General features: G+C 33.5%; 4 protein-coding genes across 8 annotated transcripts; 3 read left to right on the forward strand and 1 right to left on the reverse strand.

Moving 5' to 3' along the window:
* Positions 1-2059: 2059 nt before the first annotated feature.
* On the forward strand, positions 2060-5123 carry LOC118061449 (AP2-like ethylene-responsive transcription factor PLT2). The gene is made up of 10 exons (XM_035074887.2): positions 2060-2244; positions 2358-2569; positions 2688-3054; positions 3168-3250; positions 3372-3380; positions 3476-3564; positions 3653-3726; positions 3867-3917; positions 4013-4089; positions 4231-5123. The coding sequence occupies exons 2-10, from the start codon at positions 2431-2433 to the stop codon at positions 4968-4970; spliced, it is 1629 nt and encodes a 542-aa protein (XP_034930778.1). The 5' UTR covers positions 2060-2244; positions 2358-2430; the 3' UTR covers positions 4971-5123.
* Positions 5124-6332: 1209 nt separating this feature from the next.
* Positions 6333-8224, forward strand: LOC118061448 (uncharacterized). 2 transcript variants are annotated; one of them, XM_035074886.2, is made up of 3 exons: positions 6348-6462; positions 6865-6957; positions 7393-8224. In XM_035074886.2, exon 3 carries the CDS (start codon positions 7411-7413, stop codon positions 7966-7968), a length of 558 nt encoding a protein of 185 aa, XP_034930777.1. In that variant the 5' UTR covers positions 6348-6462; positions 6865-6957; positions 7393-7410; the 3' UTR covers positions 7969-8224. The 2 variants fall into 2 exon arrangements, with proteins under 2 accessions (XP_034930776.1, XP_034930777.1); XM_035074885.2 differs by lacking the exon at positions 6865-6957 and having other exon boundaries at positions 6333-6462.
* A 1499-nt stretch (positions 8225-9723) lies between these two features.
* Positions 9724-12364, reverse strand: LOC118061447 (zinc finger A20 and AN1 domain-containing stress-associated protein 8). The gene is made up of 3 exons (XM_035074882.2): positions 12242-12364; positions 12071-12135; positions 9724-10634 (listed from the first exon to the last, which is right to left on the reverse strand). Exon 3 carries the CDS (start codon positions 10620-10622, stop codon positions 10104-10106), a length of 519 nt encoding a protein of 172 aa, XP_034930773.1. The 5' UTR covers positions 10623-10634; positions 12071-12135; positions 12242-12364; the 3' UTR covers positions 9724-10103.
* A 5791-nt stretch (positions 12365-18155) lies between these two features.
* On the forward strand, positions 18156-22828 carry LOC118061445 (serine/threonine-protein kinase Nek6). 4 transcript variants are annotated; one of them, XM_035074879.2, is made up of 14 exons: positions 18156-18247; positions 18668-18874; positions 19651-19717; positions 19827-19892; positions 20028-20074; positions 20370-20415; positions 20522-20602; positions 20683-20725; positions 20811-20860; positions 21006-21087; positions 21178-21227; positions 21320-21393; positions 21479-21530; positions 21611-22828. In XM_035074879.2, the coding sequence occupies exons 2-14, from the start codon at positions 18756-18758 to the stop codon at positions 22532-22534; spliced, it is 1701 nt and encodes a 566-aa protein (XP_034930770.1). In that variant the 5' UTR covers positions 18156-18247; positions 18668-18755; the 3' UTR covers positions 22535-22828. The 4 variants fall into 4 exon arrangements, with proteins under 4 accessions (XP_034930770.1, XP_034930769.1, XP_034930771.1 ...); XM_035074878.2 differs by having other exon boundaries at positions 18204-18473; XM_035074880.2 differs by lacking the exons at positions 18156-18247; positions 20028-20074 and adding an exon at positions 20126-20264 and having other exon boundaries at positions 18802-18874.
* The last annotated feature ends 2560 nt before the right edge of the window (positions 22829-25388 follow it).

Genomic DNA, 25388 nt, shown 5'->3' on the forward strand with positions numbered 1-25388 from the left:
CTACTAGATTATGATCTGAACCCTGAAACTCTGAAAAGTGTAAATGATGAATAAACAGTTTTGATCACCCTTCCCTGGTCAGAGTGAGCCTAACTTCATGTGGATATATAGCTTAAACCTTCAAAAACAAAATAGAATTATTTCTTATCAATTCTCGAATTTGATATTTAACAATACACACGTGATACATAATAATATATATGTCTGTATCAATGTGGATTGATTTGTATAGATAAATGTATGGATGAAGAGTGTGTGTGTTTATACAGCCTCCTATCTTGCCATACATATTGGTCTCATGCATGTAGTGTTTCTAAAATCCAGCTTGAGCTTGGCATGGTGATTAATAGAATTGATGATAATTTAAGCTATTAACTGAATTTCAAGATATAATTTATATTATTTTCTAATACATCTCATCAAGTAAAAATCATTTGAGTTTGAAACTTGCGTAGAGCTGCATTACTTTATGTTTGAATTTTATCAAATAAATGAAAGTGATGACATTCGAACTTATGACCACTTGGTCATCAAGACCCTAATACCATGTCAAAGAATCATTTCAATTCAATGACTTAAGCTATTAGATAAGATCCCAGAATATTATTTATATTCTTCTCTAACATTCTTGGTCTTGTTTGGGTCAATAGCTACCAAAACAATATTATTTCATGTCTTATATATATATATATATATATATTTGAAAGTTGAATTGAATCGGATTAATTTTTAAATTAAAACCTGAGAATTAAATTGGGTTGCCTTTCCAGTCAAGGCTCAAAAATTATAAATGTACATACTAAGAAAAGAATGATAAAGAGTTTACTTTATAGAGAATTTTCATCTACATTACAGCTTACCCAACAGACCATTAAAATATTTTGATCAGTTTCATTAGTGATGTCTTAACGAAGCAATGCACTTAAACAACTACTGTTGATCACATACAATGCAGATTTTCTGATACATGTATAGGAACTTATTTTAATCTTTAAACTTAAACCTCTTGACGGGGCACAAAGATCAATTAGAGGTGGTCAACAGATTTCTACTCGGGGAAACCAAACAAAATCCCTCAAGAAAAATCATAATTATCTTATTTGAACCAGATTAATTATTGAGTGGTCCAAATTTTGCACAAACGGTAACTATTCCCCCTTTCTCTAGTACTTTTAATATTTGATATGTCGGATTCTAACCCTAAATATTGCGTGGCCTTACACATGCAGGGACTCGGAGATCCACAGATTTGGTTTTTGGTGATGACCCATTTGCGAGAGAAAGATGAGAGATCTTCTATGGTTTATGGGTTCGATCATCCCATATGTATAAAACGACTAACACAATACCAAACACACACATAGTATGCATTTGGTATCATGTTAATTTTTATAGTTACTGTTTAAAAAATAAATAAATAAATTATAAATTATAGTTTTTTTTTTAATCTATGATTTCAATAGAGGGTTTTCAACAACATACATGTAAAACTGTAGAATGTTGATTAACCAAACATTTATAAATATATAATTAATTTATAGAAGAGAGAGAGAGAGAGAGAGAGAGAGAGAGAGTTAACTTTGCGTGGAGTGGTCGACATTTAGAGAGTGAGAGATGATTTGCATGGTGTGGGAATGCTGGGCTTTGGGGAGTCATATATTGCATTGAACGAGGTCGACGAGAGTTCCAATAAATTAACCAAGTGGGGGTGTGAAAGATTTTTATAAAGAGTCAAGGGAGGTATTGATTGGATTTTTCTAGTTGGATTTGTGGGTTTGTTTCAATACAAAGAGTACTGATCAGAGAAGCTCTAGCTAGATCAAATTTATATTTTAATATTTAGAACAATTTTTTTCAAAAAAAATAGTTGTAGTTGTAGTTTCATAGGATACACTCGTGTCCTATGTAGATTTTGTAATATTATAGTGTGACTTGGTTTTGAAGTGTTGGAAAATGGTGCTGAGAGTCTTACCGCTTAGAATGGCCATTACAAAAGGGGGGAGCAAGGAACAAATTGGTTGATTTGTGTGTCTTCTGTGTGTGTGAGAGAGAGGAAACAAAGAAAGACTCTTGCATTTTAATTACTTTGTATCTTTCTCAAAGTTCTTTCTTTTCAGCCTCTCCTCCTCCCTTCTCTTCTCTCATGGTCCCAAACACACAATCTTCATTTAGGTCAAAAGTTTAAGAAAGAAAGAGTGTGTGAGAGAGACAGCAGTGTTGCAAACCCTAGATACTTATATATAGGTAAACATATAGCTGCAAAGATTTGATGGCTTCTCTCATGTGCTTTCTTTAATTTTTCTTGCTCAAAAGTTATGTTTTGAAGTTGTCTTTGTGTTATGTTCTGTTACATGCAGGAGGTTTTTGAGTTTTTGAAGTGCAAGCAAGTTTACCCTTGACATCATTAATTTTCAAAGAATTTTGGGATCCATGAATTCTAACAACTGGCTTTCATTTCCTCTTTCTCCTACTCATCCTACCTTGCCTGCCCATCTACATGCATCTCACCCTCATCAATTCTCTCTAGGACTAGTCAATGATAATATGGAAAACCCATTTCAAACTCAAGGTACAACTCTTATAATGATTTCCTCTTCTTCTTTTTCTTAGAGAATTATTAGTTATTTATAATTTCCTATTCACTTTCTCTGTTTATATATACATTTTTTTTTTTTTGTTTCCTTTAGAGTGGAGTCTTCTTAACACTCAAGGCAACAATGAAGCGCCAAAGGTTGCAGACTTTCTTGGTGTAAGTAAATCTGAGAATCAATCAGATCTCGTAGCCTTCAATGCAATTCAAGCCAATGATTCTGAGTATCTCTTTTCAAGCAATAGTCTGTTGCCAGTCCAAAATGCTGTGGTAGCCGCCAGTACTAACTATGAATTTCAAGAAAATTCTAGCAATTTGCAGTTGTCTATGGGCAGTGCTAGTGGTAAGGGTTCTAAATGTGAAACCAGTGGTGATAATAGTACTAATTCTGTCGAAGCTGCTGCTCCAAGAAGGACTTTGGATACATTTGGTCAAAGAACATCCATCTATCGTGGTGTAACAAGGTTGACACGACTAGCAGTGCTGAATTGGTTTCATCTTTTATTGTTTCGCTTCTTTAAATCTTGATCAGTTACATTTTTGGGTTTTGAAATGGGTAGTTTTTGTGCATATGTAGGCATCGATGGACAGGAAGGTATGAAGCTCATTTATGGGATAATAGTTGCAGAAGAGAAGGTCAATCCAGGAAAGGAAGACAAGGTACACAATGTTCATTGATCTTCTAGCTAGGGTTTATAAATTTTAGTTGTGTCCTAATTTACATGGTACTAACTGTTTCTCTTTATTTTCATGCCTGCCTTTGGTTCCATCATTCTTGCAGTCTATTTAGGTGGGTAAAGTTCACTTCTCATGATAGTTTTTGTTGAGAATTTGTTTACACGTGATAGCTAAGCCTATCCTCTGTTAACTTCTTAACGAGCTCAGGTGGCTATGACAAAGAAGACAAGGCTGCTAGAGCTTATGATCTTGCTGCACTTAAGTACTGGGGAACATCTACCACTACCAATTTTCCTGTAAGTTTTTTCAAGAAAAAAAACCACTGACAAGATGCATGGTTTTCATGAATGCATGCCAACTTTTTCCTTGATTTTCCTTTTGCAGATCAGCAACTATGAGAAAGAACTAGAGGACATGAAGCACATGACCAGACAAGAATTTGTGGCCTCCATTAGAAGGTAAGTGATAGCTACTGCAAATTGGCACCAGAATGATTACATTTTCGAGAGAAAAAAAAATCTTATGCATAGGATTACAAGTTTGAAGTAGCATTACCATCACAGCTAGCCCTAATTGTTCTCTTGTTGATAAATCACAGGAAGAGTAGTGGCTTCTCTAGGGGTGCATCCATGTATCGTGGAGTCACAAGGTACCACATTTAACATCTCTCTCTCTCTTTCTCCCTTCTTCTTCCTTCACTCTCCCCATTTCTGATCTCTCTTGCGTGTGAATATCTTTGATTAGGCATCACCAACATGGAAGATGGCAAGCGAGAATTGGTAGAGTTGCAGGAAACAAAGATCTCTACTTGGGAACTTTTAGTAAGTCATTTTTGTCTCCATGCACACTGATTAGAAAACATTCTCTTGCTTTCTACATCTTATGGGAAGCTCAATTTTTTCCAAACAATTATTTTAATGAAATAAAGAAGTGAGACGAAGCATAATTTTAATTCTATGCAGGCACTGAGGAGGAGGCTGCAGAAGCTTATGACATAGCAGCAATAAAGTTTAGAGGGCTTAATGCAGTGACTAACTTTGACATGAATCGATATGATGTGAAAAGCATTCTTGAGAGCAATAGTTTGCCAATTGGAGGAGGGGCAGCCAAAAGGCTAAAGGAGGCTCAAGCAATCGAATCGTCACAAAAACGAGAAGAAATTATTGCTCTTGGATCAAGTTATCCATATGGATCAACTTCAAGCTCTAGTCGACAACAAGCTTACTCTCTAATGCAGAAACCATTTGAGCAACCTCAACCTTTACTTACTCTGCAAAATCAAGACATTTCTCAGTACACTCAAGATTCTTCATTTCAGCAAAATTACCTTCAAACACAGCTTCATTTGCACCAGCTATCTGCAGGGTCTAATTACCTGCATAATAACCAATCAAGCCAAAATCCCCAGTATTACAGCAGCTACATCCAAAACAATCCCGCTTTGCTTCATGGATTGTGGAACATGGGTTCTTCATCATCTCTAATGGAGAATAATGGCGGTTCTAGTGGGAGTTATAGTACCGGAGGTTATCTGGGAAATGGGTTGGGAATGGCTACCAATTCAACAGGGTCTAATGCAGTAGCCGAGGAACTTCCACTTGTTAAGGTAGATTATGATATGCCTTCTGGTGGCTATGGAAGTTGGTCCGGGGAATCAGTTCAGGGATCCAACCCAGGTGTTTTTACAATGTGGAATGAGTGATCAGATATTGGAAATGGAAAAAAAAATGTCTTTGATAAAGAGATGGGAGAGTAATTAAAGAAGTATGCATGCATGCATGCATGATGGGGGCCAATATATTTGACTATGCTTTCTTTATGTTTGATTAAGCCATAGGAGTTGATTTTTAAAGCAAAACCCTCAAGAGGAAATGTAAAACCCTAGCTAGGGCTTTCTTTGATAAGTTGACAATCTTCTTTCAACTTAATTTGTTGGTATAACTGCTTATTTTTCTTGAAAGAGGAAATTAATGTACCTAAGGTTAATTTTAACACCCAAAATGTGATTTAATTACTGGGTTTATACTTTTCATGTCAATTGTTTTTGGGCCTAAGGAAATTAATGTACCTAAGGTTAATTCTGGTTGGCTGAGATATAGTTTTTTTTTTTTTAATTGTGATAATAGTTGTTTTATAAAATATTTTTTTGTTTAGAAAAATTTTAAAATAGTATATTTTTTATTTTTAAAAAGTTATTTTTAATATTAACATATTAAAATAATCTACAAACACTAAAAAATTATTTTAAAAATATTTAAATTTTTAAACAAACAGCATTTTAACTGAAATATTAAACATTAAAAAACAAAATTAACATATTGACTTTTTATTTTTAAAAAAGATAAAATTCACTAAAATTTGAAAGTAAAAAACACTATTGGACACAAATTTCTTTCTTTTTTTATAGCAGTCCAGTATGATTTAATTTCTTTTTCCACTAATATTAGATTTTTAACTTGACAATTATTTCATGTATATCTTAGGTTAAACAGCTATGATATTTTCCCATCAACTCCTGTGTAACAAGACTTTATATTTTTTTATGAGTTTAAAGTAAATTGTTTATATATACAGTTAATGAGTAATTTAGCTAATATTAGTTTTCTTTTCTTTTCTTGAATGATTTGGGGTTGACTCCAATTAAAACTTGAGTTATAGGTTAAGTGGATTAAAAAAAATAAAAATCAAAATAATATTTTTATAAAAATATCAAAAATAAATTAATAATTTTTTTATCACAAGTTAACCTGTATTCTTTATAAGATCATTTCAAATAATTTTTATTTATTTATTCAACTCTCTAAGCTTGATCAGTTTGTTAACTAAGTTTTTTATAATAATAATAATAATAATAATAATAATTTTCTGTTTTTTAATAAATAAATAAAAGTTTTATTTTTTTGGCAGCCTCCTTCAAATTGTTTTTTAGGTTTAAAGAAAAAATCGAACTTCTTCTCCAATCCACTTCCTAATCTATCATTGGATTAAAAAAAAAATAGAAAGAGAATCTGTTTCTACTTTGTTAGCAAGGGCAAGATTGTCTTAAAGGTACAACCATCACATGATGCAAGGTACTCCACACACATTACACCGCCATCACTTTACTATATTTTGTCAAATTCCACGACCTTTTCCAGCCTCCATCTCTCTTTGAGATCTTCACAGCTCTCCATCATCGTAGTTTTCTCTTCAAGGTGCGTGCTTTCACCTCAAAATCTCTTCTTTAGCATCTTCTCTGAAATGTTGTCTTTTAAATCTCCGAGTTTCATTGATTTTTCTGTTATAATTAGCGCTGACTTTAGATAGATCAAATCTACAAATTCCCATATATTGATGTACTTACATGTGTTTGTGTGAATTTTTTCTTGGAATGATCTTTAGGGCATGATTGTTAATTGGTTGTGACTTTCTTAGAGCTGTATTGATAATTGTTTTAGGAAAATAACAGCTTTGATTGGATTTGGTGCTTTAAATTTGTGTTTTAGAATGTAATTGAAAGATAGGTTTTGAATTTCTGCTTGGCCCTTTTTTGGGTTTTTATTGCCTTGGCCATCTCATTAACTTGTGGTTTTGTTTTGTTTTGTTCTGTCCCGTAGTCATAGGAATGATGGGTTCTTGGATTTTCTTTGAGATGGATGCAGTTTCAAGAAAAAAGAAAAAGCTTATTTTCCCATATTCTTGATAAATTGGTAATCAGTTACGAGTAATTGTGTGCATTAATTTTTGCTCTGGAAATAACCATGATCTTTTTGGTGGATTTCTTGTTTACATAAGCCAGGATGATTAACATTGTGAGCAATGGTGCGTGTAAACGATTCTTGTTGAATGGACATTCGTCATTCTAATGTTCTTACTTCATTGCATTTTGTAATGCTCTAGTTAATCATTAACCCGGAAAACAAGCTATAGATGATGCTTTATTCCTGGTGAGCAAAAGGAGATTAGAATGGAAGCTTTTAAACAGGGAAGCGATGTATTTTTTTTGCCTGGGCTTGACTTCGTGGTCATCTTTTTGTCCAGAATTTGTTATCTTATGAATGATGATCTGAATTAATCATGAAAAAAATAATGTTATCCTTCCCTTTGTGAAAATGAGCTTACGAATTTTTTATTCTTTAATGAAGAGCACCAGTTGAAACAGCATGGTGAAAGCATACGGACAGGAGCATGTTTACAAGCACCCATGGGAGAGGGTAACATCTGCATCTTGGCGCAAGTTTTCAGACCCCGAGAACAAGCGAACTCTATCCCATATCGTTGAGGTTGATACTTTAAACCATAAGCTGGATCCTGAATCTGGGAAGCTTTACACGACTCGTGCCATTACTGTCCATGCTCCCGGACCTTGGTTTGTCCGCAAAATCATTGGTCAGGATATCTGCCACTGTGTTGAATCAACAGTTGTTGATGCCCGAACTAAGTCAATGCAACTTACCACTCGCAACATCAGTCTCCAGAAGTTCCTAGAAGTGGAGGAGAAGATCCGCTACGATCCTCACCCTGATAATCCAAATGAGTGGACAGTGTGTCAACAGGAGACTAGCATACGGATTAAGCCACTGTCAGCACTGGCATCAATGGCAGAGAAGGTTGAGCAAAAATGTGCTGAGAAGTTCATGCAGAATAGTGCCAAGGGTCGAGAGGTTATGGAGAGAATGTGCAAGTATCTGGAAGCTGAATCTAGAGGCATTGCCATGTAATCTGGCTTTCTCGTGATTGCGATTTCCCATTATTGGCTCGTCAGGCTATGAAGCCTTTTAGAATAGAAAATACCAAGGCCTTCTTAGAGTAGCAAATAACTGAAGTGCCTGTATAATACCAAGGGTTAATCTTGAATCCTTTATGGATGATGTGCAGATTTTGTAGTTAAATTAAGTTTGGAGACATGTGCTTGTGCATTTTTCTTTCATTTCAGTATGAAAACCTGTTGGTTGGCATCGCCATTTAGCTTGTTTATCTTTTGGTCACCCACAATAACCTCATATTGAAAGGAGGGGAAGGGTTGAATGTCATACTATTCCTGAGATGTCACATGATCCATCATACCAAAACTTCCCATGTTATATGCAGCGTTCCCTCCACTTTTCCTTGTAAATCATCAAAGAACTCGCTGAAAAAGGAGATTGTTGTTGAATGAGTACCAGGTGTACTTTTACATGCCGTTGTGCTATCAGTATTAAGCTCAATATCTGCACTGGAGATTTGATCGTCAGAGTGAGAAGCTGAGAACAGATGAATAGATTCTCTCTTCCATGGTGTTTATAAGATTGGATTTGCCATTTGTGTGGTCTGCGTGTGTAGAGTTAATTCAGTTCAATTATGTCCAAAAGCTTAAATGCCTGTTTAGAATTATGATAGTGTGGTATACGTTTCTGCTTTTAAAAATAATTATTTTCAGATTTTTTTTTTATTTTTAATATCAAAATGTCAAAATAATTAAAAAAATATCTATTTAATATATTTCTGGAACAAATACATTTTAGAAACACACTCAAAGCAGTTGCAAAACTCAATGTAAAACAGGCAAGCTGTTGCTCACTCCTGGAATCTGAATGTCGCGTTCTATGATGGTGCTCTACACGCCTGCCTTAGCTTTTACATGGTGGGTTCCGCAGTCCTACTTTGGTGGAAAAACAACATAGAATTTGACAGATCCTTTCAGTGGTTCTGAAATAGGTTACTTTTCGTGGCATGAATCAGACACGAGTTGTTGGTCTCTGCTAAAATGAAATCTACTTGTTCAATGTGTGTACCTTTTTCACAACAATTCCTCAATTTGTTGCTTGCTTTACACTCGAAGGTTTCGTGTGTTTGGTAACACAGTACACTGTATTTTTTAAAAATATTTTTTTATTACAAATACATCAAAATATTCTTTTAATTTTTTACAACACTTCAAAATAATCAAAAAAATATTTAAAAAATATCAATTTAATTTTATTTTTTTTTTGATAAAATACAATCAGAAAAACAAATCTAACCACAAAAATAAATACCTTTTAAAGTGTTTATTATTGCAGCCAACCACGCAGTTTGCCACGATAACAAACGGAAATAACCTGAATGGTAAGCGAGCTTACACCCTTAACCTAAATGGTAAGTTGGTTTGTAGGGTTTGAATTCAAAGGGAGACTTCTGTGAATATACTTTTTGGGTATGGAATTATGAATGACCCGAAAAAGACTGAATCTTAGCAAGCGGAGCTCGAAGAACCCTGTAAATTCGAAAAACCCATCAGTCCTTTCTTAGAGAAAACTGAGCCAGTAGGCGAGTAACAGCATTGGTGCAGGAAAAATCAATGGTGGGGTAAACACCATAAGCCAGTCTTTTATGGCTTGAAAAATTGATGGATGTGTAGTCTTCAAATACTGCCTTTGAAGGAGCCTAATTTCCACAGCAGATTTAAATTTGAAATTGGATTAGCAGTAGCAACCACACCATAAAAGGGATTCAGGGACGCAAATAATGCCATCAAAGCCATAATTGAAATTTACAGAGGTACACATGAGCGTCCGTAGACGGCCTCCACGACATCCAGAAATGGTTTTAGATAAATGGCATATGAAATAGGATGGCACACTACAAACTTAACCATGACAGAGTTCTTCAAACCACCATAGATCAAGACTTAAAACATTGGGGCCAACATACAAACTCTCGGCAGTCACAAGATATGGAGTTCTTCATACTGCCGAGATGTCCTAAACTGTCCTGCTTCTCCCCAAAGATGACAATTAAAAGAGGGCACCTGATTCGATACTTGGCCAACTCAGAAGCCCCAAAGATGAAAATGTGCATCATATTTCAGAACATGAAATTTCATTCCGTCAGATACTTAGATTTTATCAAGCTTCTCTGCCTTGACAACAGGGTTGGCTTTTGCTATTGCTTCACGGGCAGCAGAACGATAATCAAATGGGCAGACATGTTTATCTGAGTAGCGATGAGATGCACAAAAGAGGCTACCGCATCGACACTTGAACCCTGTTAAACCAACTCTTTTCTTGCAAGAGGTGCACCGGTTTGGACCCTCCTTCGGCTTTGCCTCAACTCTCTCCCCCAAGCCAGAAGCACAGGATGGCTGCACAGTGATGGTCTTAGGCTCCACTGCATTGTTCTGGACATCAATGATGTCAGCAATAACAGGTTCAAAAACATTGCTGCTTGATGATCCATTCACAATACTTCCAATAGATGACGCAGCGAGATTAGCCTGTTCCTGTTTTAACAGCATATCCTTGTGGCACTTTGAACACATGTTCATAGTAGCTGCACTTCCAAAGAAGCCACAATTGTTTGTACACAAAATAGGACCTTCTGGAGGAGCTTGGCATCCTGTCTCGTCATGGTCCATCCTTCACCTTTCCTGCACCACAACTAGATGATCAATATAAGCAGAAGATAAATGTAAAAAAAAATCACTTTAATATAATCAGAAGATAAATATGCATATTCAGGTACCGGAAACATGCAAAAGAAATGTTAGACATACAACTATGTTCCCTGCCAAATGTATTATACCCTTCCCTACCAAAACATTATTTCTGATACCATGCTAGAAGGAGCATAAAATTCTAAAATGACCTTTCCTTTTCCAAAATGATCTACCCAAGATAAATCCTTCTCTGAAACTAGTTTTCAAACTGAAGCATGGTCACACAATGATTAAGACCAGTGGCCAAAGCCCATCTAACAATAAAAGCCATCTATTACTCTCACACAAGACTATTTCTCCAACAAAAACAACAAAACTTCCAACATAAAGATATTTAACCAGAATACCAAAATGAAACTAAACAATTCAAACTAGTTTACATATCTTTGTTGTTAGTCTAGTGAGCAAAGTGAAATTATTTACATATCTGATATTGATTATTTATCTCTGCTTTAAACTTTTAAGCAATCTAATCCAGCCACGTTACCCAAATATGAGGGTTTCATAGCATAATGCCAAAATGTTTTAAGAAAAAAAAAAGAACAAAGAAAACACAACTTTGAATTTATTATGAGCCCAAACGATTGATTCACAACACTTCCTTTTGAAAGAAGCAAAGATTGTGGCAAAATCAATGTTCCATAATTTGAATATTTAATTCTCAGTCTGCCTTTAGCTTCCTTGACAACAGATACCAAATGCATACAAGAAATACAATATTCATAAACTAATGGCTGATAATATCTTCCTCGAGATAGATTCTAACAATTCTTTCGTGTTTGAACCTACATCAAACATCATTCAATGAAAATTTCATATACCAGTATGCACATAAATGGGAAACCAGCTGAGATTGCAACACAAGTCAATTCTCAAGCAACTGAAAATGATTTTCAAAAATACCATACCCTAATAAACAGCCATAAACCACATGCATACAAGTGACGAGAGGAAATAAAGACCCTACTTTCAAACTTTTCCTACAAATCTTCAACCACATCCAAAATATTAACCAAACTATAACAAAATATCCAAACGTCTCAGAAACCTCAACTTCAATCATCCGAAACACAAAAACATATATATCCTCATTTAAACACACTCTCGAGAGAGAGAGAAAAGCTGACTCTTTTAGCCCTTTTGACCATTGAAATAACAGACTGTATCATCAATATCTAACAAAGATCTTAACTTTATCATGTTTTTCCTTCATCATACCAGAACCCATAAAATCACACATGCCCATAATCCCATAATTGTAAAACCAAAAAAGAAACAAAAAAGCTACCAGCAACAAATATATGCATGTACATGCTCATGGATACCCCATATGCATGTATCCATGCATGTTATGTATGAAGTCTAACCTGATTAAACAAGAAACGATTCCTTTGAGCCGATCTTAGCTCAAAACTCCATAAAAAAATTCTTCCTGCTTTTATCAAATGAAACGAAACAAATAAATAAATATGAACACAACAAATCCATTAAAACACAAAGCAAAATAAATCAAAACCCAGAAATCAAAAGGTGCTAACCTTGCAAGAAATGGACCAGATCACCCAGAGAAGAGAGAGAGCCAGGCCAAAAAGAGAGGAGAGAGAGGGATGTGTTTTTTTTTTTTTTTTTGGCTTTCTCTCTCTATTTTTGTTTTATATAATTTTGATTCTCAATAATTTTTCTTTGATTTTAAAAAAGGTAAACTACATTTCAGTCCCTAAAGAATCACTACTATCTTACTTTGATCTATATGGTTTGAAATTTCTTATTGTCAGCAAGTTACTATATTTAATGAAAGAAATCACACCAATTAAGAACATGCTGGAATTGGGATTAAAAAATGATGTAAAAAGGAAACTAAGTCAAGAACTTTATTTGTTATTGTTTCTTTATAATTTTTTCAAAAACTTATAAACTAATTATACATCTCAGCACATATATATATAGATATATTATTATGTTTATATTATAGTTTTCAAAAATTCACACTAATTATAGCAAATAAAATCTAACTATGAATGACTTTAAAACTTGATAAAATTTGTCTAAAATAATATTAAATATAGAAGACTTTCATTAATTAAAAAAAAATGCATATGTTATATAATTATTTTTTTATGGAATTCCTCCATGGATAGAGTAAGAAAAAATGAAAATAACAATCATATAAGATGTGAAAAAAGTAAAAAAAAAAAAATTAAGAAAAAAATCATCAAGAAATAAAAATGCTTAGAGCTTGGTTTGAAATGAGCTCTACTTTGAACCAATTTTTTTCTACCAATATATAACATTGTTTTAGTTTTTTAAATTATAATTCTAGTTTACCAACTAATATATAAGTTGATCCATCAAACTCATGGTTTGAGTTTTGAACTAGATCAATTCCCGAGTTAAATCTTATAGTTATGAAAAGAACTAACAAATAAAATATGAGAGGCAAAAAAAAAAGTAGAAAAGGTTGCAGATAAATAGACTTTGGGTGTATTTGAGATTGTGATAGCGATAACAGTTCAAAGTGTTTTTCATTTAGAAATACATCAAAATAAATATATATATATATATACACTAAGAATTATTTTTGACATCAACACATTAAAACGATCCAAAAACATAAAAAAAAAATAAAATTCATTTTATGCAAAAAAATAAAATAAATTTTTTAAAAAACTCAGTTTACACTATGTTCTCAATCATCTATCACATATTAATCATGAGAGAGGCTGATTGAAATCTTCTAAAAAACATAGGATTATATTCTAAAATTATAAAATATATGGGTCCAAATGAGATACTTCTAAATCTATAAGGGCTAAAATATAGTTTGCCATTTTTAGGAACAAAAATATATAATAATAATAATATAATAATGATAATGATAATGATAATAAATAAAGGCTTCTCTCTGCCAGCCAACTGAACCATCTTTACTGACTAGGGGGTTACGTGTTAGCACTTTACTGGATGCGCGTGTACCTTTCCAGGTTTCCTGTTTTTTCCTTTTGATTCTATCTAATTGACGGCCTTTGCCATTTCTGAAGGAGAGTTGTTAACTTCACCTGCCAGTTGTTATGTAGCTGCCAGTTGTTATGTAGGGCTGGGAGGTGCCTGACGACGACATGACATACAAGAAAATGACATGTCGTTGCTGTTATGCCTGCTAATCCATCCAAAATGTGGTTTTTCAGATTCTTATGGTAATTAATTAAGGGTTTTGGACCTAATTATAAGACCTCACTCCATAGTTTTTAGACCCAGTTGGAATCAAGATCCAGGTTTAAAATTTTGACTGGATTACTCGGATCAGTTTATTTTAAAAAAAAAAAAAATCAAGAGGTTATAACTAAGTTTTTGATCGGGTTGCCAAGTCACGCCGGGTTTTTTTTTTTTCTATTTTTTCTTTAATTCAGTCTAATTTCAGCCCTGAATCGACTAGAACCCGGGTCGACTTGCCGACCTGAATTTCAAAACTATACCCGACTCAATGCATCAAGGAAAGTCTATTTGATGGCTTGCCAGCATAGGATTTGTTCGGAGTGGAGAGCCAGTGTAAATTTTTAATTTTTTTTATTGAAATGATGTTAATTTATATTTAAAAAAACTAAAATTTAGATTTATTAGAACCTGAGTTTTGGAATTGATCAACTTCCAAGTTAATAATAATGGTTGTGATATTTTTTAAGGATGCTACTTATATGCTTATTTTGTTGGCTCTTTAATTAAATATATATTTACTTTTAAGTTAATTTATTTACTTTAATTAAAAATATATTTTTTTAATTAAGTTTTAGATAGACTATCCATAATGTTATTTGGTAAATCTTAAACCCTAAACTTCCAAGACTGAGTTTTTTTATTTTTTTTAAGCTATCAATAGTAAGAGGTCAATGAATAAATAATAATAATAATAATAATAATAATAATAATAAGTGTATAAGTATAACAGTCACTTCATAGATTTAATTGACCTTGTGATTTATATAAAATTTTTTTTGCAAAGACTCTTGAATTTTGACTGAATTAGTTCTTTCATGTTCTTCAATGCTCATCTCACCATGTCAAGTTTGAATTTATAAATATGTGGATGGAGACCTTTTGGTCAAGAGGATCCTTTACTTTTAACCTTAAAAAATTGATTTGAAATCAATACTTTGAAGCTATCACTAGAATAGAAAACTTTATCCAATGTTTTTATTTATGCTCCTTGCACCAATGATTAATTGCTTTTTTTATTTTTATTTTTATTTTTTTCAATTAACAAGGTCACCTATGAACAAGAGTTTTTTTTAACTTTAAGTATAGCTATAAAACTAGATTGAGCTCATAAATGTTGTCGCGTGTTAGATTCTTTGGCTTGGATTTATTGGCTTTTTAAAAAAAAAAAGTTCCATAACAATGTTATTTTTTAATAAAATTAAAAAATATATTATTTTAAATAAAAATAAAAAGAAATTATAAATTTTCACTTCATCAAAAACATTGTATTGATTTATCGAGTTACTAGACCAATTTTTTAAATGATTTAAAATCCCATATCAGATCTTGAAATTAACCTGTTGAACAAGATAAGTTTAACAACGATGATATAAAGAGTTTATTTGAGATTGTAATAGTAGTGACAGTTTAAAGTGTTTTTTGTTTAGAAATATATTAAAATAATTTTTTTTTAATTTTTTAAAAATTATTTTTGATAACAGCACATCAAAACAATCTGAAAATATAATTTTATTTTATTTTAAACAAAAAAAAATTAAAACTTTTAAGAACATTACATCACGTTCTCATACACAATTCAAAAGGAAATACACAGAACAATTGTGTTTTCGTTTTCTTTTTTTGTTTTTCTTCGGGGGATAAAATCAAGGGGTTGTAATAAAAGCAGGAGGATAACACCCAAGCAAGGTGGGACCAGAAACAGTACTTTACCACACAAGTTGATTCTCCAAGGACCAAGGCAGGAGGAGATTTTCCCCATTTGCAAGATTACTTTTGAGTTTTGAGTGCTGTTTTTTGCTGGCTTCCAAAGGAGCAAGGCGCCAGCTCTTGTTTGAAAACGCATGTGGGCCTCTTGCGATGGCCAGGCTCTCCTTTTTTCACTCCTTGTCTCCCTCTTCTTTGCTGACGCAAGGTGAGTTAGGTAGGTGTTTGGCTGCTTTTGAAGGTTTTAAAGTTTATTTTAAAATTAAATTTTTATTTTATTTTATTTATTTTAAATTAATATTTTTTTTTATGTTTTCAGATGCTGATATTAAAAATAATTTTTTTAAAATAAAAAAATATTATTTTGATATATTTTCAAGTAAAAAACATTTAAAAAAAAATTATAATCACACTTCTAAACTTATAAGTTTGATATCGTGATGAGATATAGTGAAAATCATGTTTTGTCTAAGTTAAAATTTTAAAAAATATTTTACTAGTCAATACATACTATAATTTTATACGATGTTAATTTAAAACTTTAGTTACAAAAAAAATATATATAATTTATAACTTTTCTTAGATCTACTTTTTTAAATCATAATCACAAAAAATTATTATAATACCAAACATGTTTTAAAATATATTATGGATATATTATTTTAGAAATGAATGGCCAGTTCAAGATTGAATTATAAAAGAATTGAATTTCAATTTATGATAGTTGATCTGATACTAAATTATCAGAATTTCATATGATTTTAGAATTAGATTTTATAAGAATAATCTTGCGTCTTGTTATTGAAATTTCTGGATGGTATTGCTATGTTATTGTCTAAAACCTAGACTATCTTTCATAAAATCTTCTTGAATATGATGTTAGAAAACTGGACTTGGAAATTTCAACTTCAAAATTATAAGAAAAATAATCAATTTCAACATGTGATGTTACCCCATGATTTGTGGAGTCACGAGCATATTGTTGCCAAATTCAATTGGTAGAACAGGGTATGGGTCACCACACAACGGGTTGATATGATAGGTTATTGGATCGATTGAGATCTATGATCTATCTTCAAAATAACATTATTTTAGGGTTTTTTTTTTTAAGAAACAAATCATTAATTTTAACTTGGCTAGTTTTGTTCAAGTCACGGGTAAACATGTAAAATTCACCTTAGTTTTGTCAAGTTAATCTCAAAATCGATTCAAATTAAAACTTGATTTATATTAAATTATATGTCATGGATTTACTGGGTCAACCTATCAAGTATACAAAATTTAATAACTATGTTATATGTAAAACTACATAAAAGGTAAGAAATATTCTTTGTAATTGAACTTTTAGTGAAAACTAGACTTAGTGCCCGCGCTGCAGAGCCATATTATTTTTTGTCCAAAAAAATGCATCATGCTTTGTTGTACGCGCTGTTCAAAATGTGCATATGCCTTCCACACACTTGTTTTTTTTTAGTCAAATACTAAAATTTTTATAAAAATAAAAAAATATTTTAAAAAATAACTATAACTAGTTTTAAAATAAGTTGTAGTGATATCAACTACCAAGAAATTATTATATAAAAAAATATATTCAGAGTCCATCTTTATAATTAGATTTCAGTTGCTTGGTGGGTATAGACTGGCCATCCAGCTTTCACCTTCCTCATAATGATTAGCTATGGCCCTACCAAATGGACGAAGAAATAACCACCTTGAATTGATGTCTCAAGAATTTGTCAAAAAAAGAGATTTTTCGGTCCATAAAAGCCATTAAAACTGTGTAAATAATGCACCATCGGTGGAAAAGAAAATAGACAAAGACATCTTGTACTGTCCCAAGTCAAAAAAAAAAAAAAAAAACTGACTCTCTAATTATCGAGGTATATGGAAATTCAATTGAAATGGGAATTGTTTTTTAGTATTTTTTATTTAAAAATATATTAATATAATATTTTAATTTTTTAAAATTTATTTTAAATTTTAATGTATTAAAACGATATAAAATCATAAAATATTAATTTAACATAAAAAATTTTAAAAATATTTTTTAAACATATTTTTAATAACTTCATATTTTGATGTGAAATGATATTTATTATAATATTAAGAGCGTGTTTGACAGTGTGGTAGCGGTTGCTTTTCAAATAATTTTTCGTGCTAAAATGCATATCAATGATTTTTTTTATTTTATAAAAATTATTTTTGATGTTAGCGCATCAAAACGATCCAAAAAATACAAACTGCATTAAATTTTAGTAAAAACAAAAAAAAATTCAAATCTGGTGGGAACGCGGTTTGCACCATATTCCGAAACGCATCTTAAAAGTATAATTTGATGAAATCTATCATCAAACATGTATTTGAAATTTAAAAAAGAAAATTGATATAAAAATCTATTTTTTAAAAAATAATATATAAATAATATTTTGTTACTATCCTGAAATTAAAAAAAAATAATGAAAATAATAAAAAAATATTTTTTTTACCTCCTATTTTATTTCGGTCATCATCACCCACCACATATGGCAGTGCCAGTAATGATATGTAGGGAATCCCAAAATGCAAGTAATGCTAAACTGCAAAGCTTTCCTATCTATTTCAAAACTGTGGTTGGCACACCTGTCACAGTAGGAAACTAAAACCTCTGCCTTTTTTCTTCTTCTTTCCTTTGCTTTTGCCTCAAATTTCCTCTTTCTTTTGAATTTAAAATTAACATTCAAAATGCTCAGTTTCTTTCCTTAAGCTTGTAATATCTTTTCATCCCTTCACATTTTTCTTGAGTTTGGATGACAAGTCAAAGAATTCTGCTTCTTTAGCTATATTTTTTATGGGGTGATTCTTGAATAGTTATATGTATGTGTAAATGAAGAATTTATCGCACTTTGTCTTCATGTTTGCTGCATGATTCCTGTTTGTGATCTCTGAACCACCCAACTTTTACTGTGAAATTGTTCTCTGCAAACAGTTAATGTTTCTGTTGTGGTCTTGCATTCAATTTAATGGTTTATGTAGCCACATAATACAATGGCTTGCTTGACATGAACCAGTCAACGAGGAGCACCCCTTGGAGAGGCTAGTGAATAAGTGGATATATAGCTGAAAGGCCTGTTACTTCTCTGAGCTTTGAAGTTAGTCATGGAGACTAAGAGCAAAGAAATGGTATCTAAGATGGACGATTATGAAGTTATAGAGCAAATTGGAAGAGGAACTTTTGGTGCTGCATTTCTTGTTCTTCATAAATTTGAGAATAAGAGGTAAAAAAAAATCTCTCCCAGCTCTTCTTCTCTTCCCAATTTCTTCAGGTTTTTGTATAGGATGTGTTTGCACTTCAGCTTAGATACCACGTCTACTTGTACTCAGGAAAGGGTCAGTAGAAGAACTCTCCCTCGCAAGTTAGGGGAAGGGGTAGGACTCAATTTAAGTCCTGTCTTGCTGCACTAAGAACCAGCAGAGAGAGAGAGAGAGAGAGGGAGGGAGGGAGAGGAGGTAGTTGGGAAGGATAAAGGACTAAAATTGATTTTTTTGACCTAATATTACGCAAGCTTTTCTCTCTAAACTAGAGAGCTGAATGTTACTGAGGATTCTTTAGGAGGGTTAATAAATGCCAAATAAAGTTCTTAGCAGTGTCCTTTGAGTGATAATTGAAAGGACCGGTTTCTTGTTTATGAAGTGTGATTAGGCCCACATATGCCATTTATTTCCTCCTGCTGTTATCGTTACAGAATCGATATGCTTTTGCCATATACAGCTGTTTTCAGAAACCTGAGATGACATTGATCCAGCTTAGCCAAGTTATTTTGGAAGATTTAGGTAGTGTGTGGTTAATATTCTGGAACAAAAACACGGGGATGGTTGGGACAGAAAAGACATGTCTTCTTTGTATTTTCCGTCACTTTATTGTTATATCTTCCTCTTTGTTGCTTCAACCAAGTACGTTTTTTTTTTTTGGTTGTAAAACACAAACCAAACTGTCAGAAAATTAATTTTGGTTTCAGTACATTTTTAAACGAAATCTATCTGTATTCTGTAGGTATGTATTGAAGAAGATTCGTTTGGCTAAACAAACAGAAAAGTTCAAGCAAACTGCTTATCAAGAGGTAATTAGCCTCCAGAAAACTGTTTAATTCATCAATTACTTAACTCGGCTATGATGTTCATGTATTGCATTGAGGAGTATAACTTAGCTACTATTGGTATATGCTGCAGATGAATTTGATATCAAAGCTTAATAACCCATACATTGTGCAGTACAAAGATTCATGGGTGGAGAAGGTAGCTTTTAGCAATCTGTTCTTGTTTGCTCATGTGGTTTTACCTCACAATTGAGGAAAAAAAGAAAATTTATTGAGAAAATCATCTATCCCAATAACAAAAATAGTATCTTCACTCTCTGCATATATGTTACAGGAATCCTATGTATGCATTGTAACAAGTTATTGTGAGGGAGGAGACATGTAAGTCAATTCAGTATAAAATTTTGAGTTCAATCTTGAATTGGCTTGCAGGATACCAACTATTTCTATGTGCAGTTGAGACTGTGTGGATGCTCGGATCCCCACCATCCATGCACTGCACGCACGGTTGGCTCCCATGGCACGTGCATTGCATTGAAGGTGGGGATCTGCATGGTCAGGACTGCGCAAAGTATTCCCCTTTCCAATAACATCTCACCATTGCTGCTGGCTTAATTTTTCAAGGCAACCATGTTGATATTTTATCCATTTGTTTATCTGATATTTGATTTTACAGGGCTCAAATGATTAAGAAAGCTAGAGGGACATATCTTCCTGAAGAGGTAATGGACATATGAAATTTCTGCAATAAACTAAAGTCCTTTAAGACAATTTTTTTCCTCATGTTAGTTTTGCATCTATTGCAATTATTTTCCTACTCTACTACAGATGCTCTGCAGATGGCTGACGCAGCTGTTGCTTGCTGTGGACTACCTCCATTCCAATCGTGTCTTGCACAGAGATTTGAAAGTATGCATCAGGAGCAATTCTCATTTGAAAAAAATTTGTTCATGATATCATTCTGATATGACTATACTCTCTAATGCCAGTGCTCCAACATATTCCTTGCGAAAGATGGCAACATCCAGCTAGGTGAGGATGCAAATACACAGAACTCTTTTACATTTTATTTGCTTCAATTGTAAAGAAACTGTATTATCTCACAGTACATGTCCAGGTGACTTTGGACTTGCAAAATTGTTGAACAAGGAGGATCTTGCATCCACGGTAATGATTCAATTGTCGATTCGGTCTGATTGTGATGTGTTCCTATATATTGTTAATTCTGGCATTGGTGACACAACAAGGAGGATCGTTAGTTTGACTGAATTTTCCTGGAAAACGCTACTAATGCTGCTTGTTATTTCTGTAGATTGTAGGCACTCCGAACTATATGTGTCCAGAACTTCTTGCAGACATACCTTATGGCTACAAATCGGACATTTGGTCTCTAGGTAACAAAAACCCTGTTATATGTTTATGCATTATTTTCCAGCCTGCTAGCATGGAATCTCTTTAAACCACATTTTGCTATAATTTTACAGGTTGCTGCATGTTTGAGATTGCTGCACATCAACCTGCATTTAGAGCTTCTGTAAGTGTCACATCGGCATTGTTCAGACAACAATTGAGCAAGTTTTTTCAGTCCCGATGAAGGTCAATAACTTTGACAATGTTTATGAACAGGATATGGCTGGACTGATTAACAAGATAAATCGCTCCTCCATTTCTCCACTCCCAACTGCCTATTCCTCCACATTGTACGTGATATTCTCTGCAACCTCCCAATGCATTTGCACTATATAGGGAAAATACAACTGAATAGGTTAGCTTTTTTATCTCCAGAAAACAGTTGATCAAAACCATGCTGCGGAAGAGCCCAGAGCATAGACCAACAGTGAGTCTGAGTTGCCCTTGCTCCTTCTCTTCTCTTGATCAGAAAATGATTTTTATTAATGCTTGCATTTCCACAACTAGGCTGCAGAGTTGTTGAGGCACCCCCATCTACAACCATATCTTGCTCGATGCCAAAATCTATCTCCTGTTTTTCTCCCCGTGACGTCTGAATACAGCTGCATGGATAAACCAAAAGGAACCCGATCACCTAACAAGTCTAGTGTTGACAAGAATGCCATAGCGTTGAAAGCAAGTCCATCAAAGGAGTGCAAATGTTTGAACCAGGAAAAAGTTGGTGCTTTTGCACAAAGAGTAGCAGCAAATGATTCGCCAAAAAGTGCAGAACAAACTGAAAAGGTCAACTCAGGAACCAGTTCAGCAAGTATTGCAAGGACTCGCCATGATGAAGAGAAACAAGAAATTGCTTCTGAGAAGTCACAAATAGTTCAAGAGAAGCTGCGTGGAGTTGGCCAAGCTGGCATGGAATGTAAAAGTGCTAGTTCAGGGAATAGCAAAAGAATGGAAAAGCTGTCTGCGGATTCAACAGGCTATGTTGGTCTTTCTGGTTACAAAAAGGCATCAGCATTGGCGATGGATGACCAAACTAGACGTGATCTTGAATTCGAACCCGAATTCTGCAAACCCCCAACAGTGACAGACATGAAATCAACACCAAGTAAATCGAAACCACCTCATGGAAACAGAGATAGACAAAAGGAATTGAATAGATCCCCTAGTGACATCTCATCAGTGAGTTCACTGACTTCTCTACATTGTGATGAAACAAAGATTAACTGGAACCCTCAGAGCCTGCAAAGAGCAGATGCTCTGGAATCACTACTAGAGATTTGTGCAACTTTGGTTAGACAGGAAAGGTATGAGGAGCTAGCAGGAGTACTAAGACCTTTCAGTGAAGAAGCTGTATCATCAAGAGAAACAGCAATTTGGTTGACAAAGAGCCTCATGAAACTTCACAAAAAAGGCAATGGAGCAGCTCAGCAATGAAATTTCTGATAATTCAACTAGCGAATTCGACTTGATGTGATATGGAGAGTGTATGAAACAGGCTGTCAAATTTCTGTGTTCTGGCTGCTGATAAGGCTCATTTAGGAGTTCTTCACGAACTCCTCTGAGAAGCAGAAACCATAATCCATGCACATTGTGCTTGTATTCCACACTAGCTAGTATATAACTTCCAACTTATCATGATTGGTTCTGGTCTCTTGTAAGATAAGACCATTGAACTTAATTTCAATATTTGCTTGTTTCTTATAATCATGATTCAACTTTAAGCCTTAACTTCATCCAAGCTCAAAATTATGGAAGAACCCAGTTAAAAGGTATACTGTACAGGCAAGACATCAAGCGAAGTCCAACATCCAGATTCATGATCCGTTTCTGTTGCTTCAATTGTTAAGGTAGTCTGTGGCCATATATGTGTGTGTGTTTCATGCCTTGTAATAACCATCAGTTGAAATTCATGGTTGTTGGACACAAATTTATCGGGCTCAAAATACCTCCTAAAAAGCTCAAAAAACTCATGAAAGCTCTCACCATCCGGGCGCACACCCAGCATGCTAGGCATGCACTGAACACCCTCGTGGGCTTGGGTTTCGGGTCCATATAATATGCTTGGATTTATTTTTCGTTATTAATAGACTCGCGCACTTTACTCAAGTCAGCTCATGACTCCTTTAGAAAATATTTTCAAAACTACACGCGAGTCCCTCGATATTTTATATTAATCTAATATATATTATTTTGAATATAATACAATTCAAAATATCATAATGATGAAATTACATTTTACTCACTGCTCTTTATAAAATGACAAAACTCATGAATTATAAATACACCTTGAATCCTTCAAACTCAAGGTTCACAATCTCTTTATTCTTAAAACTTTCAGCATATATATTTTCAGAGTCTATGTTTCTAAAATATCATTACACTCTCTCTACAAAGTTGCTAATTTAAGCATCAGAGAGTCCCTACATCCATCAAAGAAGATCTTTTGCAAGTACCAACCACCAGTTACCTAAACTTACCAGGCACTATCTGCTACCAGCTACCAACCATCTAGGTTTTTCATATCAAACCACCAAACATCTTGTCTAGGAAATATGAATCAGATTACTTAAACTAAGAGATTAATCAATTATCCAACACATCAGCCTTATTCATAAACATCTTGAATTTTAGGACTCATCATTTAGCTTTGTTCGGGGGAAACTAATAAAAAACCCATCAATTTATAAAACTTGTTTTAACATTTCTAAGCCATTCCATGGTACACAAGCAAGACACACATGATTCAAGATGCAAGACAAATCTACCCGTTACCACGCACAATTTTACCTAATATTCAACAACTCACTATTCAGGTGCAACTCCTCACATAGATAGTGTTGGCAATCCAAGAAATAAACCAAATCTTGATACCCTCAAGAATACATAACGCCTTAGCGCTACAACCACTAACCGCACCAGGCATCCCTAAACAATTACATCACCCAAATGTGACTAAACAAAATAACAATTTTAAGAGTCTCTCAAGGGGTCACAGGCACTATTGCGATACTCATGTACAAAGTCAGTACTCTGAACATCCTCCCTAGGTATCATGGGATGGACACCAATTATTGTAATTATCTTTTCATGCCAAACTATATAGGCTCCTAAGAGCTTAACAAACAAATGATTAAGAAACGATATACACATGAGCATACCTAGAAGAATGACTACAACCCTAATTAGTGGAGGGGTTCTTCATTGTCCAAACGAGTGTTGAACACTCATCTCTAATGGGCTCAAGCACCTTGTCCGAGCCCACCACTCCCTTCGAATTTTTTTTAGGACCCCATGCGAGTCATTCGGTATTTCATATAAATCTAATATATATTATTTTGAATATAATACAACTCAAAATATCATAAGGGTAAAATTATACTTCAACCCCTTCTCATCATAAAATGACAAAACTCGAGGTTATAAATATACCATGAATCCTTTAAATTCAAGATTCACAATTTCTTCGTTCATAACACTTTCAGTATTTATATTTTCAAAGTCTACCTTTTTAAAATATCATTATACTTCTTCTTTTTATAAAGTTGTTGACTTAAACATTAAAAAGTCTTCACATTCATTAAAAATAATTTTTTTATAGGTACAAGTTACTAGCTACACTGGTTTATCAATTATCATCTATCAACAACTACCAACTACCTCAACTTTTCATATCAAGTCATTAGACAGTTATGAATAATAAATTAGATTGCTTGAAATAAAAATTTAACCATTAATCCAATATATTTATCTTATTCCTAAACATTTTGTATTCCGATACTCATCAACCGTAACTTCACATTCCTTTTAGATCATTATACTTCTAAATTATTAACGTGTTTAGCAACTGAAAGCAAAATGCTAAATCATGGTTACAAGGCATTGATGAATCTTGCCTAGCCAATCATAAAAAAATATTCCTTGATCAATAAAATTTCCAATACACAGGACGTCAAGAAGTTCAAAGCAAACTGAAAAAAATGAAGTCTAAGTAAGGTATTGCTAAACAACATGAAAGAAGCAGCACCAACCAGAACCAGGTCAGTCCCTTCTGTGGGGCCTGCAAAATCCAGGGCTAAAATGCCGTGTTGCAATTCCTGCCATGCCACTTTTCTTGGTGGCATGAACCATTCCTCATAGCTCCATCCGCAGGTAATCATTTTTCTTCTTGCAGCAAATTGTTTGGATCATCGAGTTATTTCCTTATCACCAAGAGTTTTCTAGGGATTTGTTACACGCTTTTCCAAAACCTATTGTAGAGTAATTAACCAGAATTTTGCTTTGTAGTTGA

The sequence above is a fragment of the Populus alba genome, chromosome 1, assembly GCF_005239225.2.
Source record: "Populus alba chromosome 1, ASM523922v2, whole genome shotgun sequence".
Classification (NCBI taxonomy): domain Eukaryota; kingdom Viridiplantae; phylum Streptophyta; class Magnoliopsida; order Malpighiales; family Salicaceae; genus Populus; species Populus alba.

Bases quoted from the DNA above. Each gene is read 5' to 3' on its own strand.
- LOC118061449 (XM_035074887.2), top strand. From the start codon at position 2,431: ATGAATTCTAACAACTGGCTTTCATTTCCTCTTTCTCCTACTCATCCT. The intron at 3,727-3,866 runs GTAAGTGATAGC...GATAAATCACAG, and splicing joins TTTGTGGCCTCCATTAGAAG to GAAGAGTAGTGGCTTCTCTA. The intron at 4,090-4,230 runs GTAAGTCATTTT...AATTCTATGCAG, and splicing joins TCTCTACTTGGGAACTTTTA to GCACTGAGGAGGAGGCTGCA.
- LOC118061448 (XM_035074885.2), top strand. From the start codon at position 7,411: ATGGTGAAAGCATACGGACAGGAGCATGTTTACAAGCACCCATGGGAG.
- LOC118061447 (XM_035074882.2), bottom strand. From the start codon at position 10,622: ATGGACCATGACGAGACAGGATGCCAAGCTCCTCCAGAAGGTCCTATT.
- LOC118061445 (XM_035074879.2), top strand. From the start codon at position 18,756: ATGGAGACTAAGAGCAAAGAAATGGTATCTAAGATGGACGATTATGAA. The intron at 21,088-21,177 runs GTAACAAAAACC...ATAATTTTACAG, and splicing joins ATCGGACATTTGGTCTCTAG to GTTGCTGCATGTTTGAGATT. The intron at 21,394-21,478 runs GTACGTGATATT...TTTTATCTCCAG, and splicing joins ACTGCCTATTCCTCCACATT to AAAACAGTTGATCAAAACCA.